This window comes from Onychostoma macrolepis, chromosome 21 (assembly GCF_012432095.1).
Source record: "Onychostoma macrolepis isolate SWU-2019 chromosome 21, ASM1243209v1, whole genome shotgun sequence".
Lineage (NCBI taxonomy): Eukaryota > Metazoa > Chordata > Actinopteri > Cypriniformes > Cyprinidae > Onychostoma > Onychostoma macrolepis.
In genome coordinates, this window is record NC_081175.1 from 21,215,178 (window position 1) to 21,235,433 (window position 20,256).

The 20,256-nt window shown below is 42.1% G+C and overlaps 1 protein-coding gene across 1 annotated transcript in view; it reads right to left on the reverse strand.

The window, feature by feature from the left end:
• The window catches only part of sptan1 (spectrin alpha, non-erythrocytic 1), a 32,327-nt gene that overhangs the window by 3,921 nt on the left and 8,150 nt on the right, over positions 1-20,256 (reverse strand). The window contains 44 exon segments of the mRNA XM_058757622.1: positions 979-1,041; positions 1,371-1,388; positions 1,876-1,988; positions 2,074-2,370; positions 2,448-2,657; positions 2,763-2,839; positions 2,954-3,113; positions 3,254-3,352; positions 3,473-3,605; positions 3,793-3,914; positions 4,024-4,144; positions 4,236-4,444; positions 4,540-4,644; positions 4,757-4,894; positions 4,982-5,113; positions 6,738-6,752; positions 7,003-7,165; positions 7,259-7,362; positions 7,470-7,616; positions 7,708-7,905; positions 8,045-8,144; positions 8,274-8,455; positions 8,899-9,043; positions 9,147-9,238; positions 9,915-9,962; positions 10,233-10,268; positions 10,403-10,435; positions 11,047-11,151; positions 11,256-11,454; positions 11,866-11,925; positions 12,490-12,556; positions 12,559-12,637; positions 12,748-12,882; positions 12,993-13,085; positions 13,316-13,533; positions 17,858-17,980; positions 18,076-18,319; positions 18,457-18,638; positions 18,789-18,993; positions 19,081-19,236; positions 19,371-19,448; positions 19,547-19,657; positions 19,902-20,039; positions 20,154-20,255. Of these exon segments, the coding sequence (XP_058613605.1) occupies positions 979-1,041; positions 1,371-1,388; positions 1,876-1,988; positions 2,074-2,370; positions 2,448-2,657; positions 2,763-2,839; positions 2,954-3,113; positions 3,254-3,352; positions 3,473-3,605; positions 3,793-3,914; positions 4,024-4,144; positions 4,236-4,444; positions 4,540-4,644; positions 4,757-4,894; positions 4,982-5,113; positions 6,738-6,752; positions 7,003-7,165; positions 7,259-7,362; positions 7,470-7,616; positions 7,708-7,905; positions 8,045-8,144; positions 8,274-8,455; positions 8,899-9,043; positions 9,147-9,238; positions 9,915-9,962; positions 10,233-10,268; positions 10,403-10,435; positions 11,047-11,151; positions 11,256-11,454; positions 11,866-11,925; positions 12,490-12,556; positions 12,559-12,637; positions 12,748-12,882; positions 12,993-13,085; positions 13,316-13,533; positions 17,858-17,980; positions 18,076-18,319; positions 18,457-18,638; positions 18,789-18,993; positions 19,081-19,236; positions 19,371-19,448; positions 19,547-19,657; positions 19,902-20,039; positions 20,154-20,255 (5,555 nt within the window).

Here is a 20,256-nt window from a genome sequence, read left to right on the forward strand (position 1 = left end):
AACCAGCAGCAGGAGCCCGAGAGCACATGGCACATCCACCCAAAATCATCTCACTCACTCCACATGCCAGTCTACACCTTACAAGAGCGGCTCTCAAAAGACTAGCTCCCTTATTAGGTCAAAGAACAGAACCAATTGTATTGGGCAGAGTAGACCTTAAAAAAGGTATTTTTTTATTTTTATGACTGAGTTATATTAAATTGTTTAAATGGTTTGCATAACTATTCAATCTAGTTCTGTAACCTGCATCTTCCTGAATTTCTTGTACATGATAATAGGACTTACCAATTTTGTAGTAGATATGGAGTACAAACTATAAGCCACCCTAGAATGCAACTACAGTAACCAAAGTCATGCTAACGAAGCCAAATTATATCCATGGTAATCCAGACCATGCTTGATTAGGGCTGCTGTCAACAGGGTTAGAAACTGCTATATTTGTACCACTGCTTAGTTTTAGTTTTATCTTGCACACTTTTAAAAGCAAAATGTGCAAAATCAAAGATTCAGAGTTCGACTCGACTAGCCATATTGTAAATGTCCAAAAAATGTCAATGCACAGTTGTTTGAATTCAGATCAGGATATTGAAAATGTCTACAAGTACTTTTTCAATCATGGAAATCACATTGCAGTTTCCACCCTGGATCTGGTGCATGAACATTTTCCTCAAAATGAAGGGAAAAAACCCCCAAAACAAATAACTGAAACATGGAAAAAACTAAGTTTAAAGAATGAGATGAAGTGTTCACACTCCTCAACATCGGTGCCAAATGTAGCCAGGCTTGTTGGATTAAGAAGCTGGAGGGGTTCATCTCAAAAAAAGCCTCACATCGCAGTGAATGTTAGTAAAAGGGAATTGAACACACACAGAGCCTTTACAGTGGGGGTCAGACTCGAGTGCATGAGGAGAAGAAAACCCAAAAGGTGTGGGGTGAGGGGCAAGAGGCCAATCAGAGGAAGAAAAAAAGGGAGAAGACCTTCCAGAAAGATCATCATCGACTTCATACTGATAGACACGGATTACCCTCCGATAGGCTATGCTATTCAGAGACGAGGGAGGTGGGAGATGAAGAGGGAATGGAAAAAGAGTGTGAAAAACAGAAAGGAATACATCTGGAAATATATATTCAAAACATACGATAAAATACGCAAAATATATGTAAAGTGAGATAAAGTCCTTCTTGAGACACCCTGTATTATTTCTATCCAAATTATTGTTCTATTCTAACCTGAAACTCCCAAATTCCTGGTTTATTTTTTACCAAATGTGTGTTTCTATCACAAAGGTTCCATTAAATGCTATTAAACAATACATACACACTCGCACACAAACATACTATAGTAAAAGAGTAAAAAATGTGATATTAACCCATCCAGAAGGTATGTCCTGATTAGAGAAATGATCCCAAGCATCAGGGTAGCAGCGAGAAGGCCGAAGAAATGGGGAAAGAGAGACAAATAGGGGAGGGAGAAAGAAAGAAACAGTTAAAACATTGAGTGGTGACATCAACGCCACTACTCAACACTCACATAAAAAGACAATGTGACTAGCGCAAAGCCCTGCTGCAGCATATCAAGGCCAGGTGGGTTTAAGTTGTGTGATCCATGTGAAAACCTTTACCCAAACAGACAACATGGCAAAGCAGGCAATGACTTAAAAGACTGTAGTCACAAAAACAGTCAATGACACGAATAAAAATGGGCGTCTAAGAAAGTTACATGGAGATCAGGAAAGCTTGATCAAATCCGAACAGATGTGTGTGTGATGTCATGCAATGGAAACAAATGTGTAGCATGCGGTGTGTTTAACCCTCGAGGATAACTCTACTCTAGAGAACACAGCACTGTAAGTAGTGCATGCTGGTCCTCTGTACCTGGTCTCCTGCAGCCATTGGTGGAAGGCATTGGCATGTTGGGCGAACTCTTGTCTGAGTTTATCGTTCTCTTCCTGTCTCCTCTGTTCCTTCTGTAGCTCCAGCTCTCGCTCCTATAAATCATATTTATATAATTATTGAGTTTTTTTAAACTCTACTTTATACACATTCAATCATGTTTCAGGATTCTATCATCACCTTGATGATCTTTTGAAGGTTCCTCCAGGTCTCCTCTAGAGCCTCCATGGTGAACCAAGTGTATGGATTGGAGACCACCTGGTAACTCTTGATCTGGCGATCAAGTTCTGCCAGTTGGTTGAAGTCGGCCTCTGCAGAGCTGAGCGAGGAGCGGAAGGCGTCATGGGCATCCCGCAGGGCCCTGATCTCCTCCAGAGAGTTGCACCTTACAGGATCTGTCAAATCTTCTTCAGCATTCTCAAACCAGCTGTTGAAGGCTGAGGCCTTCTTGGCAAAGGTGAGGAATAGATCCTCAACCTGGATGGAGTTACGAACAAGAGTTAAAGACACAAAACTTATTTTCCTAACTTGAGGCAAAATTCCATTCTTCACACCTTTCTGAAGTGCTCCTGGGCCTCCAGAAGCTTCTTCTTGCGGGCGGCTGAGTTGGACAGCAGCTGGTTCCAGCGCTTCATCAGGGTGGCATGACGAGCCTCAATGGCCTTGGACTGCACATGTTTGGCTGCCAACAGCTGGTCTTTCAGGGCTGTGATGTTGGTGATGCCCTCCTGCTGGAAGGCCTGAAGCCCAGCATCAAAGGTTTCCTATGGCAGAGTGGAATAAAAACAGTCAGTTGCAGCAGTAAATGGATATGCTGTGCTATTGCTTATATGATTGTGTTGTACATTATTTCATATGCTATGTCACACCTGTTTAGTGAGCAGAGTCTGCACCGAGGAGAGATCTCGACCATAGTCATCGGTCTTCAGGCTGTTTTCCTTCTCGCCTAAAACACATTTGAGTTACAGATTACAAAGAAGCAGAGAAAATAACACTTTATTTCTTATCAAACCCTCTTTTAAATGAGGTTTTATGCAAATGAAAGGAAGCATTTACTCACCAATCCAGGACTCCACCACATCAGCCTTCCAGTTGAACTGAAGGAAGGCAGAGTTCTCATCCAGTTTAGATTTCCTCTGAGCTGCAGCTCTCTCCAGCTCTGACACCTTCCCACGCAGGGCCTTCATTTTAGCCATAATGTTCTCCACGTTGTGGTTTTCCTGCACAAAAAGCCCCAATATGAGGTTATGATACTGCTATCAGGTTACATTCTACTTCAAAAGAACTGTCTATAATAAAGCATTTAAGGGTCAAAGGGGCAAATTTGTAGCATGCGGACTTTGTAATAGTTGTAGAATACCTTTTTGATAAGTTCATCTCCATTGGAACACACATCATTCACTCGGTCCCTGTGCACGGTAAAATCAGTTTCAAATGCTTCGTGTTTCTTCAGCAAGCCCTGAAAAACAAGAGCCGAATAAAGAAACTTAAGACACAAGCTAAAAAAAACAAACAGCAATATGAAGGTGTGTCCAAGATCAAGCCATAATCAGCTAAATGTGGTTTATTTTTTTCCCACCTGCACAGCTGCCAGAGTATCACCGTAATCCTCACTTCCGACCAGGTTCAGTTTCTCATTAATCCAAGCTTCCTCTTCCTCCACATTTGCCACAAACTGCTGGTACTCCAGCGACTCCTCAAGTCTCTGTCCACTAAAAACCGGAAAACCAAAGAATTTTCAAATTCTTGTCCTAGGCAATATACATAATCATAAGATTTTTCTTAATGTTTAAAAAAAAAAAAAAAATTGATTTAAAAAAAAAATTATTGATCCAATCTTTTGAATGTGATCAGAAAAATAGACCAGAAAAAAGTAAAATAGTAAAATATAGTACTGACCGAGCAGCAGCCAGATCTTTCAGTTCCCTCCAGTGCTCCACAAACTGGGCCAGCCTCTGCTGGATCTCCTCCTGTCCAATGGTGTTGTCATCAGACAGCTTCTTCCCAGTTTCCAATACAGACTGCAAGGCCACAAAAATACTGTTAGCATTCAGAATGACGATTCACTTGACCTAAGACTTTTTCATTTCTGTGAATTGATATGCAACCATGTTGCAGGTGACTCCTCACCTGAATGGCCGGCTCGTGTGCTCCAAGCTCAGCCTCCAGCCGCTTGTGTTTCTTCCTCAGATTCTGTACTCCTGTCAAATCACGTCCATAGTCCTCCGAGCTCACCAACAACTTCTTTTCCCTAATGGAAGAGAATGAATTCAATCTAGTGTACAGCCTCAAATAATGCAGTTTGAAAAATGACAGATCACTCAGAATGATGTAAACCATACTTGATCCAAGATTCCTCATCGTCCAGATCCCTGAAGAACTGGTGCAGACGATGCGACTCGTTCAGCTTGGCACGGCGCCCAGCAGCCATGCTCTTGATTTTGCCAAAGCGTCCGTTGACGGCATCACGCTTGTCCTTAACCTGAGAGGTGTCAAAGGCATTGCTGGCCATCAGACTGTCAGCCTGGCCATTGAGATCCTTCAGACGATCCTATAAGAACACAAAAACAAGCATTGATCAGGACATACTGGATTTTGGAATTGCTTTGAATGAGTGATCCCTGATCAGTATGTCTGAAGAGCTACCTCATGAGCAGAGATGTCAGCCTCCAAAAGCTGGTGCTTCTTAAGGAGATTGTTGACTGAGGCCAGATCTTTGCCATAATCCTCAGAGGCAAGAAGAGCCTCAACCTAAGTGCACAGGAAAAATGTGTAATGGATATTATTATTATTAATATTCTTTAATGAATTTACATTTAAATCAAGAACTATCCTAAGTAGCTACTAAGTCATATCGCAATACCTCAGACAACCAGAAGTCAAAGTCCTTGATGCCAGTGTTGAAGTTCTGCTGCTTGTTTGCCTCCTTCAGTTTTTGACTCTTCTCGGCAGATTTGTTGACGAGGAACTGCCACTGCTCATCCAGAGCATTAAGACGAGCCTGAGAGCAAATGTGAGCACGACCACAGCAAAATGAGCACTGACTGTAACCAGCTGCCTATTGCTGAAATACTTCTGAAATTGTTACCTTCACGGCATCCTCACTTCCAGCACAGGCACCTCTCTGGATGAGAGCATTGCCCGTGTCAATCACCCCACGGATACGATCAGCATTAGCGTGTAACTCAGCCTCAAAAGCCTGGTGCTTCTGGTGCTTGCTCTGAAAGTGGCAAGAAAGCGAAATACAGCTAAACTGAGCCACACAGTGACATCATGCATGAGTGAAGCTGTGATAAAGCAATAGCTGGTTTTGTATCTAACACTGTAGATGTGTACATGATATAAATGTCTCTGTGTAAAAACTCAATTTCAGTGAAAGCAGTGCATATTCAATGCTATTGTAACGTATGTGTGTGCGCATTTCATGTGTATGCCTTTGTGTAGACTGTTTGTGAAAGTTTGTCATTATTTATAGCCACAAAAGAGCAAACCTTTTCAAAACATCAATGTGTACATTGTGAGAGAAAAACGTGAGGTGACTGTGAATTTACAAACCACCAAACACGGACCAAACATGTAACGTGGAACTCATACTATGAACAGGACACATTCAAAGCCTGATGGAGCATTCAATAAAATGAACTGGACACCATCCAGCACACAATGAATTCTGTGAGGAACCTAGGAGGAGTTGGGGTGTTTTGTTTGGGATCATTTCATATTTTATATCACCCAGAGAGAATGGAAGAAGGAAAAAGCACTTCCAAATGGCTTATTTAAGCATTTGCTGATACACTCAAAGGAAGCCGGGCTGCTGGTACTGTAACTGCATATGGATTCTGGCCATAGCACACACGTAACCGTTTCTGTTGTTTTAACACGGTATTCCACAAAAAAGCAAAGCAGAATTACTTGTTTGAAAGCACCTCTCCACCTTCTCTCTCTGGGTTGACAGAATTGCGGCTATGTTCGGAATAGCACTCTAGGAAATATTTGTATGCATGTAATATCTGGATGACTTCCTACATTTATCAAAATGTGCAGTACAGTCAGGGGCACACTGTGGGATATAAAGAGTTAAGAAAATTTACACTAAATTAAAATTAATATTTATGATAAAATGCAATTTAAAAAAAGCTCCAGGTTTGCTGTGCTTGTTTGTAGGGTTGCACAATTTGGTAAAAAAAATGTGGTGAATATATATAAATAATAATAAAGTAAGAAATGTTATAACTTTAATATTTCACTGTAGAATTAAAAAATTATAAAAAAAAAAAAAAAAAAATTCAAAGTACAATTACAAAACAAATTTTTATGACCGTCTTAATATCTTTATTTTCAAACATTAAGCCATTGAAATAACTGAAATTGTAACAAAATGCTACTGTACAGTATGTGTATATCACATACAGCATATACGTTTATATTATGTGTAATGCGTTCTGATTCACACAGTAAAACAGTAGGCAGCATAAAGCATATAATTCTACTATGCTATTCTGAACACGGCCAAAAATGGTCTTCGCATACTACTTTTTGTCAAAGTTTCCTCTCAGATCCACAACTCTGAGAAGCTCAGCTTTTCTGTGTGGAACAAATTTAAACCAAGACATCCCAACTTCAATGACAACAAGTAAATGGAGGCCACACCCAGCAACTAAAAATTAAATGCTGCAACGATGGGGCGCGGGAAGGGGACAAACAACTGATGATGCTGTACAAAGCGAGACACATAATAGACATACGGAACTCAAATACACATTTACAGACAAAAACAACGAGACAACGGACAAGTGGAGAGACCCTATTGGGGTTAGTTAGCTCGGGCACACTACTGCACTTACCAGCAGCTTGGACAGCTAGAAATAGACAATGGGAACACAGACAGAGTTTTAGTTTAATTTCCTATATAATAAAACACTTGGGGTTGTTTGAGGCAGGGATAGTAAGAGAAACACATTTTAATTTGCACTTGAACTTATTACGCTATTAATATATTTACAAGGTTAGACTTAAGCGGGATATTCACCTTTAAAACATAAAACATAGCATGTTTGCAAAAATATTGACATATCTGTCCTGAGAGTGATGCCTGAAATGTGACTTTACCTGGATGTTGGTGGGGTCCTTGTAAGACTCGTCGGTGGCGGTTTGGAGTTTCTCACTGATCCATGCTTCGATCTCATCTACATCTCTGCTGAATTGCTGCAGAGTCTGGGACTCACCCAGCTTAGAGCGTTTCTCAATCATCTGAGCCTTGAGACGGCGCCACCTGGAGGTCAAAAGGAGATACTGCTTTAACTTAAATGACACAAATGGGAAAGATTCACTCAGTGAGAGCAGCATCAAAAAGAAGAACCCTGACCTGTCTAAGACCTCATTACGGCGATTAAAGATCTCAGGTTTGGCGTAGTGATCAGCACTAATGAGCTGGTCAGCGAAAGACTGCAGTGCTGCAATTTTCTCTTCCTGTGAGGACAGACAAATTTAAATAATTATCACAAAAAAAAACCTCCAGATTCAAAATCAAATAATTTCAAGCCTGACTGCTTTATATCACAATGGCGCTTGCTGACCTGCACATTGATAGCCTTATCAAAGTCTTCATGTTTCTTGATGAGAGCCTCCACGCTGTCCAGGGAGTCTCCCTTGTCATCGCTGGCCAAGAAGGCCTCGCGAGCTGCCATCCAGTTTTCAGCCTGCTCGCAGTCACGGTTGAATAGCTGCAGGAGACAAAAAGAAACATATGATATCGTTTGCCATCTTTAAGTGTTCAAAATTTGTGTATTAAATGTAAAAATGGTCCTTGCTGACCTGCAGCTCCAGGCACTGATCCAGCATCATCCTGCGCTGGACCCAGGCCTTCTCCAGGTCAGCACGTTCCCGTTCAAGAGCCTCCAGCTTCTGTTTGATCTCAGGGCTGGCATAATGGCCACGAGCAAGCAGCTGCTGTCCAAATTGTTCAAAAGCCTGGAAGGTGCCTGCACGGGCATCGATCTCAGTGCGGTGTTCCTACAGAATAAGAATATGTGAGTGTTTAACATTTGTTCATGAGCTAAACAGGATTTGGCAAAATATTATCAAAGGAAACTCATCTTCTAAACAGTAACTGTAACAAAGTACAGATCATAGGTGTTTAGAAATCAAATACCTGATGTCTCTCCAATAGGGCTTCAGCTCCAGTAACGTCCTTGGCCAGCTCATCTGAAGACACCAGCCCTCTGATTCCATTGATCCAGGACATGAGATCTCTGGGAGAGAGAAGCACAGATTTGTTTAGTCTCTTCTATATTATTGTTCGGATGTCATATAGCTTCTCTAAATTATCATTTTGCATGTTTTATACTTTCTTTCCATCCCTCTTTCTTCCTCCTCCTCACCTGAAGTCACTGAGGAAGCGCTGCAGGTCGTGAGAGTTGCCCAGTTTTTCTTTGCGTTGGTCAGCACGACCCACCAGGCTGCTCCAGGCAGTGTTCAGCTCGGTACACTTCTCCTGGATGTCATCCACAGCCTCAGGATGAGACTGAATCAGACGCTCTGCGGTCTCACCAAGAGAGTTCACCTGCCCCAGGGATAAAATGACAACTCTCAAAATAGTTTTAGCATGTTAATGGATATGACAATATTAATGTATTTGGTCTTGGCGGACTAGATCTGGTACACCTGCTACACCAGAGCAAGCATGTAAGATATGCTGCTGCTGCACAAATAGGCACATTTAAATTCTATAGCAGATCTAGACAGGTGGTGCTGGGGGAGGTGGAGGGTTTCAGAGGAACTCGGATAGCATGCAGCAGAACTAATTTACAGTATTTAAATATTGAGCAAGCTCACTGGCTAAAGAATCAGCAGAGGACAATGAGCTTGTACTGTGTAGTAAATAATGTGATTTTTAGCAGATTGCACGTAAAGGACCTATCAGCCTGTGCCATATAAAGTTTCATGACTGAATTAAGATATTTAGCAGATGTTCTGTTAGGAATGAACCAAAAATGAACATTTTACCTTGTCTCCTAGAGCAGCCAGGTCTCTCTCAAAGCCTTCGTGCTTACGCTGCAGAGCCTGCACACTGGCGAGGTCATGGCCGTAGTTATCAGTGTTCAGGGCTTGGTTCTTCTCTTCGATCCATTCCTTGGTCTCATCTGCATCCCTGTAAATCACATACTGAGCTGCACTTCATATGGCTCACATCACACAAGTCTAACATGAACATAACAGTATAATTTTGAGGTTAATCAGTGGCATATATGTACCTGTGGAACCTCTGCACCTCATGAGCACTGCCCAGCATGTTGCTTCTGTCTTCAGCCAGCTGCTGCAAGGCCCTCCAGCGGTTGTTCAGCTCCTATACACAAACATACAACCATTAGCAGTTAATCAGAGGGCAGGTTATAAGTGCAGTTGAGACAATGATATGATTCCTAACAGGAGATTCGACTCCGAGGTCACGTCTTAAATGATATAAAGTGACTGATGAGAAACAAACCTTTTTTGCAATCTACATTCAGAAACATGAAATTTTAACAGCCAAACCACTATCCAAAACGCCACATAAATGGTTCCATATTCTTTGCACCATACTTTGCTCTTCATATCAGTAGCAAAGGCAACAGTATGGGTGAGTGGCATAAACAGAAAGGCTACAACATTAAAGCACATAAGATAAGTGATGACAGTTAGCAAATATGGAAAACATGGGTGGTTGCATCGGCCACAAACTGAAAAAGATGCGTTAATGCATTCTAGAATGGCTGTTTTACCTCCACCAAAACATATGGCATGAAGACAAAGGAGTTATTTCAAATGGTCGACACAGACTTATGAATGGAAACAAAGGGGGGGGGGCCATCAACCACAGAGTTGATGGTTCAGTAACAGGACATAGGGAACAAGAGACCATGGTAAGAGTACAAGACCACCACGATGAATTAGTCCTCCAGGTACACGGGGCACAATGCAGGATTTAGTGGGATTGGTTGAGGGAAGATTTAAAGATTGAAACTAAGAACCTAGAATCTTACCTTAATGGTATTAAAGTTGGCCGTTGTTTGAACAGCCAAGCGAACAGACTATATTGAGTAAAAAATTTGCAAAAAACAGAGAGAGGGCAGGAAAAGAACAGAAAAATACACCAGTCAAGAGAATGTCACAAAAGGAGTTACAAGAACCAGACTGATTTTGTTGTTCTGTAATCACAGTCACCAAACACCTCTGTGGATGACATACTGGTCAAACAAGACCCTGCATAAAAACTAAACATGCATCAATCTCAATGACCCAAGATTAGATGATATAATAGATTATGTTTAAAGCATTTCAAATTCAGCATGCTATATTACCTTCCATGGAGATGCACCTTTGGAATCTGCTTCATCCTGTGAAATAAATCCAATAAATAAAATCAGTTTAAATTAAAAAAAAAAAAAAATTCCTGATATTCCGGTGTTTGTTTCATGCAGACACCCCAACTGTTGTAGAGACGTGATGAATGGTATAAAACAATAATGACCTTGCCAGGAGCTGAGCTCAGCATCTCTACTTGCTGATGGTGGGATGAAGGGGTGGCGTGATGAAGGAATGGAGGATCGGAAGGAGAAAGGGGGAAAAATAGGTAAAATCACCAAATCTATAAATCTCATAAATTCAGGCATATAAATAAGAATACTACTCTGATGTATACTCTTCAAGTTTAAATGTAAACATAAAATTGATGAGCGGAATGACTCAAAATCTAGAAAACATCATGATGTATACTATTGTCAAAAAGTTTGGGCTTGGTAAGATTTTTTAATTCTTGAAAGAAATCTCTTATGCTTACCAAAGCTACATTTATATTAACACAAAATACAGCAAAAACATTAATATTGTGAAATATTATTACAATTTAAAAATAACTATTTTCATTTCTTTTAGAAATCATTGTAATATGCTGAAGAAACGTCTTTTTATTAGCAATGTTGTAAACAGTTGTACTGCCTAATATTTCTTTGGAAACTGCTATTCTTTAGGATTCTTTGATAAATAGAAAGCTCAAAAGAACAGCAATTATTAAACAAAATATGCTAGCAACGAAATAAAACTGACCCCAAACTTTCAATGGCAATGTATGTTTAATCAAATACACTGTGTGTGTAAAGTGTTTTTTTTCCATACCTGGGCCTGCACAACAGGAGCTTCTTCAGCCATCAGTCCTTCAGACTCCAGCTCAGATGCCACCTTGTTTATATCCCTCAGCCGAGATTCATTTGCTTTCAGATCCTAGCAAACAATAAAAAATACAAGAGTTTAGAATCAGGGAACACTTATTAGCCAATGCTAGTGTCCAGTGAAAAATTAGTCATAAACGTGTATGAGAAACATACCTTCTGGAAATCATCAAACTTCTTCTGCAGCACTTCCACTTGCTCCAGATCAGAGCCGACCTCCTCATTTGTAAGCGCTGATTCTTTCTCATTGATCCACTGCTGCAGCTCATTCGCCTCACGGAAAAGCATGAACTTCTTGCAGCTCTTCTCCAGCATGTCCTTCCTCTTCTCTCCCAACTCTTGCAGTGTACCATACCTACGAAGAGAGATCAGAGACTTTAATGCAACTCCCACCTCAACACTGGGACTGAAACATCTCCTAGGAGAGGAAATAGGAGCTGGAAACACGGACAGGGGTTCAACTAACAGCGAGAAATCTGCATAGTCAGCAATCGAAAATGCAGAGTGAAACATCTAGACACCAACTCTACAAAAGGAAAAGCTCAGAATGACAACATCCTCAGAAAAGACGTGAACGTCTATCCCTTGATGGAATAGAAGAGGAGGAAGAATGAGACAGTGATCTGATGGACAGAGAATGATAGAATGATAGAAGACCTAAAGCATGAGAAAAACAGCAAGATGGATGAGGGGAATGTGGATGAACATTTTGCAATGATGGAGGCTTCTTTGATCAAATAAAATGACATTGGTCGGGCCTACTCACAGTTCCTCCACCTGCTTCATGCGTACAGATACGCTGCACACCTCCTTGGTGACCACAGTCCTGCCACAGGGCAGGGCAAGCAGACACATGCAAGCATTTAAATTAAGAAAGAAAGAAAACAAGAAAGAAAGGAAAAAGAGGAGTAACGAGGGGTCAGAAACATTATTAAGAGTTAGTTTTTAACAGATGCCTTATTTGAGCTGCAGGAAGAGTAAAGATGTAAAGATCTTAAGAGGCTTTGTGTTAAAAAGAAATGATTTTGTTGGAATGTAAGTAGGTTGAAAAAATAATTACAAAAATGTTCACATTAGGGCCATCAATCAATTAAAATGATGAATTAATATTTCTTAATATTTTTGTGGAAACTGTAATACTTTTTTTTTTTTTTCAAGGAACCTTTTTCTTTGATGAACAAACTGTCTTTGTGAATTGTCTTTAACATTAGAAATGTATTTACTGTCACTTTTGATCAATTTAATAAATCCTTGCAGAATAAAAATATTAATTTCTTTTTATTTTTGACCTCAAACTTTTGAGACATTGACAGCCCGAATGTATATTAGACAAAGTAAGAAGTCTGCCCTCAATCATTTGAATGAAAACCAAAAGCAGAATGACTCTTACTGATTCTCAATCTGCTCCTGTCGCAGAGCGATGCTGCCCTGTTCATTTAGCAGATTCTCGCGAGAGAAGATTGAGTCGGGTCCAACTTCTTCACGTACGCTGCGGGAACAAAGCCCTGCCTGTCGTTCACTTCCACTTTCCACCAGTCCTGAGAACAAGATACATATATATATATATATTACTTACATAAGTCCAAGCACTCATCTGGAACTCAAACTGGCATGCTAAGTAACACATGTAGCATGCCCTATTAATCACCTTGTTGGTGCTATTGAGCAGAGTGAGGATGTCGCCCTTCTTCATGGTGACCTCACGTGGACTCTTCTCCTGGTAGTCGTATAGAGCAAGAACCAGCTCCTTGCCGGTCTCATCATCAGTGGGTGCCACTTGTTGCTGTTGATTAAATCAATGAAAAAGGACCAAATTTTCATTTCCATAAAATGTAAAAGTTTTATGCGTTATTTCCTTTTGGTCAATGCAAAAGTGTTGTTGTGTGATCTTACTCTGCAGGCCTCGGCTTGTTCTTTTAAGGACTGGATGCTGCTGCCATATGCACTCAGATCAGACATCAGTGCCTCGTGCTTCTTCAGCAGAGCCTGTAAATGATAACACTGACATGTTAGAGCCATCCAATTTTTTTTTATACAAAACTGCGATGACACCACAAAAGCAATTGAGTTTAGTTCTGCCAATTAAGCACTTTAAACATCTTATGATGTATAAGGGAGGCTATATGAAATGATCACCAGAAACGAGACAGTTGTTTTTTTTTTTACCTTATATTCTAACTAATTTCATTCTAGATCCAGCCCTCCTCCTTGTTTACCTCTGCAGAGTCTTCATCTTTGCCGTAGTCGGTGCTTCCTACAATGGGCTCCTTCTCTCTCATCCAAGACTCAGCCTCATTGGCATCAGCAAAGTACTGCTGAGCCTGAAGGGAGTCCTCCAGATCCTGTCTACGCTGGGCCGCTTTTCCCTTCAGTCCATCCCAACGATTGTGCAGCTCTTGCAGCTTAGTTTTCACATCCTCCCCTGCAAAGTGACCTGAAATTTGGAAAAAAGCATTTTATTTACATAAATATTTCAAATTTATTGTTTCTACTACAGTGTTTCCCCTATGTTTATGGTTTTGGGAGGGCGGCGACCGTTGTGTGTTCCGTTTTTTTCCCGACATAAAAACATTCCTTTAATTTATATTTTAATGAATAAAAATTAAACAAATCTTATTTTTTGGAAAATAAAGGGGATCTAATAGCACAACTGACAAGATGGCGCCGCAGATGGCAGCCATGGTTTGTCGCTGCTTGGTACTTGTTCTTTTTTTGTTTGTTTGTCCTGTCTTAAGCAACTTTTTCCCGATCAGCTTTACCAGAAACGAACTCCTGGACATCAGAAACGGCACACCAAATAACTCTCTGCCAACATTTGAGCATTCAGACCTTTTACTGGACATTTTAATCGGAGGAGCTGCGTTCCTATACAAGCGCTCCAGCCGACGCAGGCGAGGGAAGCGCGCTCGTGAAACTCCGACAGCGGGGGTTTAGGACTCCGCTGCCGAGCATTCATCTGGCGAATCTCCGCTCCCTGGCAAATAAATCAGACGAACTACAACTCCTCACCCGCACAAACAAGGACTTTTTAAACTCCGCTGCGCTTTGCTTCACGGAAACCTGGCTGAACGGAGCCATCCCGGACAGCGCTTCATCTAACGGGCTTCCAGCTGTTCAAAGCAGACCGCGTCACCGAGTCCTCGGGGAAAACGAGAGGCGGTGGATTATGTTTTTATATCAACGAAGGCTGGTGTACAGACGTGACAGTTTTAAAGAAGATGTGCTGCCCAAATTTGGAAGCTCTCTTTATTAACTGCAAGCCTTTTATTCACCGCGGAGTTTTCCTCGTTTATTCTGGTGAGTGTGTACATTCCTCCTGACGCGCGTGAGCGCGCGCTAGAACTGCTGGCCGATCAAATCACACACACAGAGCAGCGTTATCCGGACTCTTTCATCATCATTATCGGTGATTTTAATAAAGCTAATCTCACCCGTGAACTGCCTAAATATAGACAGCACATCACATGCCCCACCAGAGACAGAAATATACTGGACCACTGCTACACTGTCTTAAAGGATGCATATCACTCTGTTCCCGTGCAGCGCTGGGACTCTCTGATCACTGTTTGGTTCATCTCCTACCAGCCTACAGGCAGAAACTCAAATCTGCTAAGCCTGTAGTAAAAACTGTAAAGAGATGGACTTCTGAAGCAGAGCAGGTTTTACAGGCCTGCTTCGAACTTACTGATTGGAGTGTTTTTGAGGCTGCAGCTACTGATCTGGACGAGCTCACTGACACCGTGACGTCCTACATCAGTTTCTGTGAGGACATGTGTGTACCCACCAGGACTTATTTAACATTTAACAATGACAAACCTTGGTTCAGTGCAAAACTCAAACAGCTTCGCCAGGCCAAAGAGGACGCCTACAGGAGTGGGGACAAAGCCTTGTACAAACAGGCCAAATACACACTGAATAGGGAAATAAGAGTAGCAAAATTAAACTACTCTGGAAAGCTAAAAAAACAGCTTTCAAGCAATGACTCTACATCAGTGTGGAAAGGCCTGAAAGCCATCACCAGCTACAAGACCCCATCCCCCAGCACTGAGGCCAATCAACAACTGGCTGAAGACCTGAACGAGTTTTACTGCAGGTTTGAAAAGACTGGTCTGACACCTCACACCCGCTCCGACCGTCTCACAGCACAGCCATTCACACCCTCACCCTCCCTCCCCCCTACTGTTAATCAGCCTGTACTCAAGATCTGTGAAGATGATGTATGCAAAGTCTTCAGAAAGCAGAAGATAAGGAAAGCCAAAGGCCCAGACGGTGTCTCTCCAGCCTGCCTCAAAGCCTGTGCTGTCCAGCTATCATCCATCTTCACATTGATCTTCAACAGATCACTGGAGCTGTGTGAAGTCCCCTCCTGCTTCAAAGGTTCCACCATCATCCCTGTACCCAAGAAACCAAAAATCACAGGACTTAATGACTACAGACCTGTTGCCTTAACGTCTGTGGTCATGAAGTCATTTGAGAGACTGGTGTTGGCCCACATGAAGGACATTACTGGACCCTTGCTGGACCCCCTACAGTTTGCTTACCGAGCAAACAGATCTGTGGATGATGCAGTTAATATGGGACTGCACTACATCCTGCAACATCTGGACAAACCAGGGACTTATGCAAGGATCTTGTTTGTGGACTTCAGCTCCGCTTTCAACACCATCATCCCAGACACCCTTCAGAACAAACTGACTCAGCTCTCTGTACCCACCTCCATCTGTCAGTGGATTACCAGCTTCCTGACAGACAGGCAGCAGCTAGTGAGGCTGGGAAAACACACATCCAGCACCCGCACCATCAGCACTGGAGCTCCTCAGGGCTGCGTTCTCTCCCCACTGCTATTCTCCCTCTACACCAATGACTGCACTTCAAAGGACCCCTCTGTCAAGCTTCTGAAGTTTGCAGACGACACCACAGTCATCGGCCTCATCCAGGACGGCGACGAGTCTGCTTACAGACAAGAGGTTGAGCAGCTGGCTGTCTGGTGCAGTCACAACAACCTGGAGCTGAACACGCTCAAAACTGTGGAGATGATCGTGGACTTCAGGAGAAACCCCCCTCCTCTCCCCCCACTCACCATCATGAACAGCACTGTGGCTGCAGTGGAGTCATTCAGGTTCCTGGGCACCACCATCTCTCAGGACCTGAAGTGGGACAATCACATTGACTCCATCGTGAAAAAGGCCCAGCAGAGGTTGTACTTCCTTCGTCAGCTGAAAAGTTCAACCTGCCACAGGAGCTGCTGAAACAGTTTTATTCAGCTGTTATTGAGTCGGTTCTGTGCTCCTCCATAACTGTCTGGTTTGGGTCAGCCAGCAAATCAGATTTAAGAAGACTTCAACGGACTGTTAGGACAGCAGAAAAGATCATTGGTGTGCACCTGCCCAGCCTTCAGGACTTGTACAACTCCAGAGTGAAGAAACGGGCAGGTAACATCATCAAAGACCCCTCTCACCCCGGACACAACCTGTTTGCACTTCTCCCTTCAGGCAGACGCTACAGATCTCTGTGCACTAGAACATCTAGGCATAAAAACAGTTTTTTCCCCCATGCCATCTCCAGCTTAAATAGCTAACACGTGGATCATTACCTGTGTTCTGTAATTCATTCTGGAATTCATTCTCCATCTTTAATTATTGCCTCCCTCTCAAGTATAATGTAAATACACATACATATGTTTATCTATACAGCTGTATATAGAGTAAATAATGCACAAATCTGTACATAAATCTACTGTTCCAGACTTATTATTATTATGATTATCATCCATTGTTAAGTCTTACTATTTAAATGTTTTTTTTCTGTTCTCATGTCAGATGTGTATTTATGTATGTATGTATGTATGTACCAGGAGCACCTTAAAACCACAACAAATTCCTCGTGTGTTTGCGCACACCTGGCGAATAAAGCTAATTCTGATTCTGATTCTGATTCTGATTCTAATATTGATAATAACATTGAAGACATTGTATGATTATTCCTTAAAGATAAGGTTTTAATAGTAGTAGTCTATTACGTTCTGCCCAATGTCTTCAAGTGAAACTGAACTTTTATTTTGACGGGTTGCCGTGAATACCTTTACATTTCTGTGTGTATATGATATGAGGATAGTTTTTCTCAAATGAAACGGTCAAATGTTCATGAAGTGACTCTCAGAGCAGTTCTGGAGATATTGTTCGTGTATTTATGTCCTCATTTAGTGAGGCGGCAGATGTTAATATCGCCGCAAGCGTCACACGGGCTTCTGTATGAGTAGTGAACAAACCCGCGCGTAAGCGCCATACATTAACACAGAGACAGGCAGAAGTCATATTTAAATAGTCGTTTTGCTGCTTAATATTTACAAATAGGTGTAACACAAATGTGCTCACTTCTGTGTGCGCTTACGTTTGTTTGTGTGTGTGTGTGTGTGTGTGTGTGTGTGCGCGAACCGGGGCGGAACTCCGCTGTGCGCGCGGTACAGAGAGCGTGACCATGTAACGTAGAGACAGAAATGACATGCCGTCGTGCAAATAAGATAAATAACATAAGGCTATTTAGTTTGTTTAATAAAAGAACAAGGTATAGACCTGTTCTAGAGGGAAGGTAACATTGAATGACCTCTTTTGTGGTCTGGCGCTATAGAGAAAATAAAATTAACTTGACTTTCAAGGGGCGCCCCCCTAAAATAATGGTAGGGGAAACACTGCTACTATGAATAATGACTGTGATGTTCTGAACCGATGTCTTATGAAAGTGCAAGAATTAAATACTACCTTCTTCAATCATGGCCTCCCCCTTCTGAGTAACAGCCTTGATTCGGGGTTCATGGCCAGAGATTTCCGCTTGCAGAGCCTGGTGTTTCTTCAGAAGGTTCTGGACTCCAATAAGGTCTTTTCCTACGAGAAGAGAGTAGGAGTAAGTGGTTGTTTTAAGAATATCAACAGTTTATAGTCATTTCAGATTTCCGTTCATGTAATTTAATCACACTAACCCCTGTTGGTGGAGGAAGCAATGGGTTCCTTCTCTCGGATCCAGGTCTCCTCATCTTCCACATCCCTGAAAAGTTGCTGAAGGCGCAGAGAGTCTGACAGCTTCTGTTTGCGGGCGGCCATGGGTTCCTTTAGGGCCTCGTAGCGTGCCACCAGAGCCTCTTGTTTTTTGCGGATGTTATCAGCGTCAAAATGGCCAGCCTCCTGGAACTGCCTGGCCTGAATAGTAATGCCATCAATGCGGTCCTGTAAAGAGGAGAGTTAAGATGAATGAAGTTCAGATGTTAAAAAAAAAAAAAACACTGCCAGCTGCACAGAATCATACAAGAAACATTGTAAATGTCTAATATCAGTTACTTTGAAAATCATTCAGACATTATTACCTGGTGGGCAGCCACATCAGCCTCCAGCAGAGCATGTTTCTTCTGAAGATTCTGGACGCTGGTCAGGTCTTTGCCAAAGTCATCGGAGGCTAGGTGTCCCTCCACCTCATACAGCCACAGCTCGATGTCCTCTACATTACGATTGAACTGCTGCTGCTGGTTCGCTTCACGCAACTTAATCCCTGAACAAGTAAACAATGTGAGATCACTGAAAAATCTGCCTTTTGTTTCATATTTACCAATAATAAATCAGAAAAACATAGTTTTTAACTACTGACAACTGTCTCTTCCTGTGAAATAGGCAGTACTGTCACACTGTGCTATTTTCTCACCTTTGAGTTCAGTTGCCTCTAGAAGTTTTTTCCACTGAGAGCTGACCTCATCCATTCGGGTGGACACCTCGCTGGAGGCGTAGTGTTTTCCATCAATCAGCTCCTGGCCTGACTTCTGCAGTGCATCAATGCGGCTCTGATTGGCAGAGAGCTCAGCTTCGAAGGCCTGGTGCTTCTGCACCTTCCCCTGCAGGTTGGATGGGTCCTGATAGAGAAGGAATAGAGGGTGAGTGTAAGAAGCAGATATAAACAATTGATTCCAAATGTATAAAACAACTCTAGGACAACATACCTTGTAGGCCTCGTCAGTGGCAGTCTTCATCTTCTCATTGATCCAGCTCTTGAGCTCATCAGAGTCCCGGAAGAACTGCTGCAAATGGAAAGAGTCCTCCAGGGCGGCACGGCGAAACTGAGCGCGCTCGTGAAGAGCGTTGCGTCTGCTCAGCAGCTGAAGTAGAAAAAAAGGTGTTTAAGTCATAGTATTACCAGTGATTCAGCACTTCTGTCAGCAATAATTGAGGGGAGGAAAGTGCTTGCGGGGGTTGAAATGAAGGACGTTTCAGGGTGCCAATCTCCACTTACTGCATCTCTGCGAGTGGCCACATCCTCCTTGGCGTAGTGATTGTTCTGGATCAGTTTGGTGGCAAATTCATCCAGGGCCTGTATATTGCAGTAGAGAATTAAAAAGAAAACGGAGTAAGATTTGTAATCCTGATTATAAAAGGCCTTGGATTTTATGTCAAACTGTGATTCCTTACAGTAATCTTCTCTTCCTGGGCACTGAGGGATTTCTCAAAGTCTTCATGTTTCTTCAGAAGAGCTTCAACGCTGTCCAGAGAGTCACCCAAATCTTCATTCAGCAGGAAAGCCTTTGAGAAAAACAGTTTGAAATGTTTAAATCTACTTTTACTACCATCTACTTTTAACTATTTGTAATGATTTAAGCCCAGCACATTAAAGGCTTTTTATCTTACCACGTGTGTGCCTTGGAAATATTTCGTCTACATAATTTGAAATGTTTAAATCTTTGCTCTCAGTTGTAAACAAAATTAAATTGTTACATGTTTCAGAGTGTTACACGTCATAATATAATAAGCCTTGATGAATTTGTACCTCTTGCTTGCTCATCCAGTTGTCGACCTGCTCAGTGTCCCTGTAAAAGAGCTGCAGGTCCATGCACTGCTCATACTGCTGCCTGCGTAGCTCCCACAGCTCCAGAAGAGACACTTTCTCTTCAGACAGGATGCCCAGCTACACCAACAAACACAAAATTAGGGTCATTCAGATTCCCACTTTAGAATTAAAAATGAATGAATGATGATTTGAAAATAGCCTACAAAAACACAGGACCAAGGTCAGACACACCTTTTCCTTGACTTCCTCGGAAGCATAATGTCCGGTGTTCAGCAGAGCCTGCCCAGCCTCATCAGTAGATTTGAAACTATCCTCATGAGCATCAATCTCACCC